Source organism: Neltuma alba, unplaced genomic scaffold (assembly GCF_004799145.2).
Source record: "Neltuma alba isolate B1F8T4 unplaced genomic scaffold, ASM479914v2 tig00011443_pilon, whole genome shotgun sequence".
NCBI classification, from domain to species: Eukaryota; Viridiplantae; Streptophyta; class Magnoliopsida; order Fabales; family Fabaceae; genus Neltuma; species Neltuma alba.
The window spans coordinates 177,106-184,361 of record NW_021636125.1 but is presented as its reverse complement, the minus strand read 5'-3'; the positions used below and the strand labels follow the sequence as shown (position 1 = coordinate 184,361).

The following is a 7,256-nucleotide window of genomic DNA, read 5'->3' as shown; positions in this document are numbered from 1 at the left end:
TTTTGCAAAACCACTACAAATATGCATAATTTAGTAGCGGTTATTTGAAATTGCTGCAAAATAACAGCTGCAAAACATTTTTTATGGTGAATATGAATAAGGAGCTGTTAAAAAATGTTAATTTTATGTAAGGAAATAATATTATTTATTTGAATTATATATTAAACGTGCGGAGCAAAAGAGAGACATGACACAATTTTTATAATTATATAATGGCTGAACTAAAATTATTTCAACCGATAATATACATATCTTGAATATATTGAAACACCGGTATGATATAAGATTTTCATTTTAATTATAATCTGATTGTAGAAATGAATATTGCATATTTATCTAATTAGATGAAGTTCTCATTAACAGATTCGATTTTTTTATTGCATGTGGTTAGCCAATTAGTATAGCTTTTAATTTTATCTTTAATTTTTTTTCCTACTCTTAGGAGTCCTCAGATTTGACGAAATCCCATTCAAGACACTACTACTCCTATTATAAGTGTTATACAATAAAGTGAATAACTTGAAACTGCTTAACGCAAACACTTATAAATATATTTATATAAATAAAGACAAAACTTCTATTATATACCTAGCTTGTATAATCCACACGCGTAATTGTCTTGAAAGAAATCTTCTATATTAATTAAATGGGAGAAACAGAGACAGCTATAGCATGTTCTTAAAATTATACTTCAAATATATTCATCAGTCATCAATAATTCACTGGTCCCCAACAGGGTCGTACAATTATACTTAATTCGTACAAAAACTCACAAAAAATATAGAATAAAAAAATTAAATGACAATTGGAGTCTATTATATGTGTCATTATAAAGTAATTAATCAGTTAATTAATCAGGACGGCTTATACTCACATTCGGAAGTATTTGCGTGGGATTTGTCTCTTTGTATTTGCCTCAACGGATCTAAATTTCATCTCACTTTGAAACAGTTATTATATATATTCCTCGCGGCAAGCAGATCATTTATAAATACAATCAACAACACATTCATAAGGGAAGTAATTGAGAGCCAATTGTGTTGTTGTGTTGAGGAAGTTAATGGAAGACGGCAAAGGAAGAGTATGTGTTACAGGTGGCAATGGCTTCATTGGTTCTTGGATCATCAAGAGGCTTCTTGAGGATGGGTACTCTGTTAATGCCACCGTTAGATCTCACCCCGGTATATCCTATTTCTCTTTTTTGATTTCAAAATATAGTGTTGAATTGATTTCATAATAATTAATACGGATTCGTTACATATGCTGCTATGAGTTTCATATCGGGAAGTCTGGTCATAGAAATCTATATAAGAAGAGTCGGAGAAGTTTGTAGAGGGTGGAACTGGGTAACATCTCTTCTTTTTTCCCCCCTTCTAGGTGTGAGTATTTTCTTAGTAGAAGCAATCATGTTCAAGATATTATTGTATACTAAATATGAATACATTTCACAGCGGAAATTTGAAGCTTGGTTACAAGCTCAAAGGAGAACTTAATTACGGAAAAGCACACTAATATTTTATCGTCAAAGATGTATAATACACAGTTACCAACAGGATTAACTCTAGTGACAATGACTAGTTTCTCACAATATGATGATAATATATGCATGGGATATATATTTGAAAAATACACGCAAGTCTTTAATTTGAAGCCTTTTGAGTTGGTCACATATAATAATGCATAGTTACACACACACACATATATATACATGTATGTATATGATTTCCTTTTCTATTGTAGATTTGAGCTTCCTCACGAATCTACCGGAGGCATCTAAAAAGCTTCAAATATTCAAGAATGCGGACCTAAACAAACCAGAAAGTTTCAAAGAAGCCATTGAAGGGTGCATGGGAGTGGTCCATGTGGCTACCCCACTGGATCTTGATGACCCAGAGGAGGCATTGACCAAAAGATCCATTGATGGAGCACTAGGGATTTTAAAGGCATGCGTGGCTTCAAAAACTGTGAAGAGAGTTGTTTACACATCCAGTGGCGTTACTGTTTCATTCGATGGCAAAGAAGATAAGAATAACAATGAAATGAAGGATGAGAGGTGTTGGAGTGACATAGATTATCTCAGAAGCTTGAAGACAACGTTGGGATGGTGGTCTTATGCTGTTTGTAAGACATTGACAGAGAAAGCAATGCTTGAATTTGGAGAAGAGCATGGATTAGATGTTGTGACTTTGCTTCCTACGCATGTTCTTGGACCTTTCATTTGTCCTAAGCTTCATGGCTCTCATCGTACCACGCTCGATTTGGCATTTGGTATGTTTTCCCACTCCCTCCAACCCTATATACAAGTAAAATACATTATTTCACATAGAGGTGGTTCTCTCTCTCTCTCTCTCTCTCTCTATATATATATATATATATAAAACAATTTGTGTTTGTTCAAAAATTTAATGTGCTCTTAGGCCCAAAAAAAAATTTAATATGCTCTTTTAATTTTAAACTCCAATTAATTACATGCCTTTCTCTTCTTGTTTTTTTTTAACTCATTTTTCTTCATACATTTTTTTAGTCATTCTCTCTCGCATTCGTGGTATATTCATATATAAAGATATATTTTTAAAAAACTAAATCTCCTTTTCATTTTGCCAACCAAAATTACATTTCTAACACGCACTATTTTTAACTAATATTTTTTATTTGCATAATTTGGTTAATTGTTACTTTATAGACTAGAGAGAGTATATTCATTGCTCCTCGTCATTATATGAATTTTTTTTAAATACAATCTTGTAAGGTTATGCGTATAGTTTCGATTAGATTTTGGGCACCAAAAAACGCTGGAATATATTTAGCTATATATATATATATATATATCAGCATTAGATCTTTTCTAGAATATAATACTACATTCATGCAATAAATGATAGAGATGCAAGGAAAGCAATGAAACAGAAATGGCATCCATTCTGAATTTTATTTTAAGCTCGTCCGTTTGGCAATTGGACAGAAAATGAATTTTGAGAAAAAAGAAAACGGACGTGAACAGAGGGAAAAGAGATGGCGAGATTAATCAGTGTCAGATAAAAATAAAGATATAAAAATAAGGAATTGATGATGATAAAAATTACTGATGATTATAATGATTAAACTGAATTAATTAAGGTGGAGGAGACCCGGGGGCATATCTACAAACACCTGGAGTACATGTGGATGACGTGGCAAAGGCACACATATTTCTGCTGGAACATCCCAATCCAAAAGGAAGGTATATTTGTTCAGCATGTGTCATAACTAATGAAGACGTATATGAAATTCTGTCCGTAAAATATCCAGAATTTCAAATACCACCCAGACAGTAAGTCCTCTTCATCTTTCACATGGTTCATTAAATTAAATGATCTCTCTTTAATTCGACACTCTTTCAGTCCTAAATATAAGACCCACTTATAATATAAATTATGTTATAAAATAAGTCTTACACTTAGGATCAGAAAGTATATTGTAAAAATCATATATTTTGACTGTAATTTTTTTTTTCCTTTTTAATGTAGTTATTTGAAGGAAATGAAAGGTCCAAAATTTTCAGCTCCATCATCACAGAAACTCATAGACGCTGGATTTGAGTTCAAGTATGGGGTGGAGGAAATAATTGTGGATTCAATTGAAAGCTGCAAAGAAAAGGGTTATTTGTAATATATTTCATCACATATATGTTTCTTATTATCCAAATAAACAAGTACTTGTGCAGTAGTTGTGCTATTATTGGAGTATATATATGTCGTGCAAATAAGGAAATTGTCCAAACACTCTGTATCACTTCACTAACCTCTTTTTTCTTTTTTTTTTGGTAAACGAAATTGTTGAAGTTTACAATCGTCCTTGATTATTAAATAATTTTAAATTATAATTATTAATTTAATATTAATTAAATTAATTTTGATTGAGTAATTAAAAGGACATATTTTAATTGATTTTGCCCAAATCCAGAGTATACTCATCAGTTTTATTTATAGGAGTGTACTACAAAGAAGGAATTAAATTAAAGTTAAATCAAATAATTTTCTATCTGCTATTTGCCGCCTGCTCTTCAAAGTGGCTTAGCTATTATGAGTTTTGACTGAATCATCCAAGAGAATCATACCACCTCATGAGCTAAAAAGTCTGTACCAATTTTCCAAGGGCTTGTGACTTTTTTTTTTATTCCTTAAAAAATTCTCTCTTCTTATCTGAACGTATGAGAGGATCAAATTAAAGAACAAAAACGACAGATGTTCACACTGTTAAATTGTAAAAAAAGTAGCAAAGTGAGAGGTACAATTATCAATCACTGTGACACAGGATTCACCAAATTAGGTTAAATAAGTGAAGATCCAAGGGCAAGTGCAAGGTGATTAAATTAAAAATCTCCAAAAAGTATAAAAAAAAAAAAAGAAGAAGAAGAAATTAGAGCTTTCAAGCCGCCGGGAGAAAAATTAACAAGTGAGTTAGTGAAAAGAAAGTCATGACTTTAAAAAAGAAAGATGACACCGTACGTACAGCCAATTACAAAAAGCCATGTGCCCCATGAAAGACAGGACATTATATTCTGCAGACTTTTAGTCACCATCTCTTAATAAATATCTGTCTGTCTTCTTCTTCTCCGAATGGAAGAGGGAAAAGGAAGAGTATGTGTTACTGGTGGTACTGGTTTTATTGGCTCCTGGATCATCAAGAGACTTCTTGAGGATGGTTATCATGTTAATGCCACCGTTAGATCTCTCCCTGGTACTCTATTATATTTTGCTCATATTTCAAGCAAATCATATATATATATATATATATAAAGATTCCACTTTATGTTCTGTAATAATCATTACAGTTAGAATTTCCCTGAGAGGATAGCATGCGTCGTGAAAGCTGGATTATTTAATATCCAAAACTTGTTTTGTTCTTCCTCAAGGGTCTAGTTACGATACGGAACCTTTAGCTTAATTGAACGTTAATTATTATTTGACTGATTTAAGAAGTATTATCTTCCTCAGGGGTCTCCGTGTGTGATTTGACAGTGTCGCTATGATTCCTTTTAAACCCTCTGGTATCAATATTTGTTTGGAATTTATATATTCTTGTATGACATAAGCCGAAGATTTGCACATTTCAAGGTTGTCTGTGAAATATGATTGTCCATCTATGAAACTTTTACGCTCCTTTTTCTATTGCAGAGCACAAGAAAGATGTAGCTTTCTAACAAATCTACCCGGAGCATCTCAAAAGCTGCAAATTCTAAATGCAGACCTTAACAATCCAGAAAGTTTTAAGGATGCAATTGAGGGGTGCATGGGAGTGTTCCACGTGGCCAGCCCAATGGATTTTGAGAAGAATGAACCTGAGGAGATAGTGACTAAAAGATCCATTGATGGAGCATTGGGAATTTTGAAGGCATGCCTCACTTCAAAAACTGTGAAGAGAGTTATATATACATCTAGTGCTCTGCTTGTTCTTTCAATGGCAAAGAAGATGAAGTGAAGGATGAGAGTATATGGAGTGATGTAGATTATCTTAGAACTACCAAGAAATTTGGATTATGGTCCTATGCAATTTCTAAGACACTTACAGAGAAAGCAGTGCTTGAATTTGGAGAACAGAATGGATTAGATGTTGTGACTTTGATTCCAACTTTTGTTGTTGGACCCTTCATTTGTCCAAACCTTCCTGCATCTATTATTTCTTCACTCTACTTCGCATTTGGTATGGCTTATACCTATAGCTTGCTCATGTCATTTTAATCACAAAGGTCTAGGATTTATACTCACAGCACTATCTAGATGGAGTAGCTCCTTATAAATAGTGCGGCCTTCACCTTTAACTGGTGATGACCTAGTGAATCGGCCACTTTGCTGGTTTGGTAATTATATTTATACTATTAAATCTGAATTGGATTGACTGGTCGAACTGGTGATTATCCAGTGAACTAGTCACTTGGCTGGTCCAACTAAATCAAGAATTATCGACTCAGGGTCAATCTGATTGGCCCGGGATTGACCCAATCAAACCAGCATGTATTTTGTTATGGATATAATGGTTACATGATTGCTATGCATCTAGTTGTGTATTGACAATTTTTGTGTGTGTATGAAAATGATGCAGGTGACAAAGAGCCAATTGGTTATCTGCAAACACCTATGGTACATGTGGATGATGTGGCAAGAGCACAGATATTTCTGCTTGAACATCCCAATGCAAAAGGGAGATATAACTGTTCGGCCTGTTTGGCAACTCTTCACAAGGTGTTTGAAGTTATTTCTGTTAAATATCCTGAATTTCAAGCACCAAGCATAGAGTGAGTTCACTTTGTCCTTCTCCATGTTCTTTAAATACATGAAAATTAGATTGAAGTGAATGACTAGAATTTGCTGTTTTATCTTCTAATAACCATTATTTTGATTGCTTCTTTCCGAATTTATATTGTAGTTCCTTAAGAGAAAGGAATGACCTGAAATTTCCAGATCTGTCATCAAAGAAGCTCAAGGATGCTGGATTTGAGTTCAAGTACGGACTTGAGGAAATGTTGGTGGATGCAATAGCATGTTGCAAAGAAAAGGGTTATTTGTAGCTATAGCTATAGATGATTTAATTATGTTAGCTATCAAATATAATATCCAATTATAACATGGCATATGTGAGGTGTTTTCTATACAATTACTTGAGATCTGATTCAGTTATCGTGGGGTTAAATTAGAGGTAGCCATCCTAATGCATTGTCCCCCCCCCCCCCCCCCCCAAAAAAAAATCATAAGATTTGAACTCTACTCTTTAAGAGAAACTGAGTCCATTCAACTCGACTCAATTAGTATGGTTGGTATATGTAATGTGTTGTAATATAATAGTACCTCCTGATAGAAAGTGAGATACTTCATCTCCTGATAGAATTAATTTCCTATTTCCCTTCAGTATCCCTGTTTTTTTTTTTTCCGGTAAAAAGGACGGGCTCAGCCCAATGGCATTAAATTAAAGACAGGTGGGGATCAATTCCCATACAATCAGAAAGCAACACATTCACCCATGCATGTTGGTATAGATGGATGAGGATCTGTGTCCCTTAACCATTGCTCCCAGTTCAATGCTGCTGGCGGATGGGAATGCAGCTGGTGTGCTTGGGAGGGCCCCCCCCCTAATTAGGCCTCTTGAGGAGATACTCTGGTATTTCATATTAAAAAAAAAAAAGCAACACATTGAGTAAATGACACGGACAAGAATCTAAAAGAGCGAAAGACGAAAGTCTGTTCTTAGCAAAGGCGTCAGCAAGAGTATTTTCTTGTCTT

The 7,256-nt window shown here is 33.9% G+C and overlaps 1 protein-coding gene and 1 pseudogene across 1 annotated transcript; both read left to right on the top strand.

Annotated features, from left to right (window-relative positions):
* The first annotated feature begins 1,060 nt into the window (after positions 1-1,060).
* LOC114713664 (vestitone reductase-like) lies at positions 1,061-3,648 on the top strand. The gene is made up of 4 exons (XM_028898330.1): positions 1,061-1,181; positions 1,741-2,268; positions 3,118-3,310; positions 3,507-3,648. Exons 1-4 carry the CDS (start codon positions 1,061-1,063, stop codon positions 3,646-3,648), a joined length of 984 nt encoding a protein of 327 aa, XP_028754163.1.
* Positions 3,649-4,583: 935 nt separating this feature from the next.
* LOC114713656 (vestitone reductase-like) lies at positions 4,584-6,841 on the top strand (annotated as a pseudogene).
* Positions 6,842-7,256: the final 415 nt, after the last annotated feature.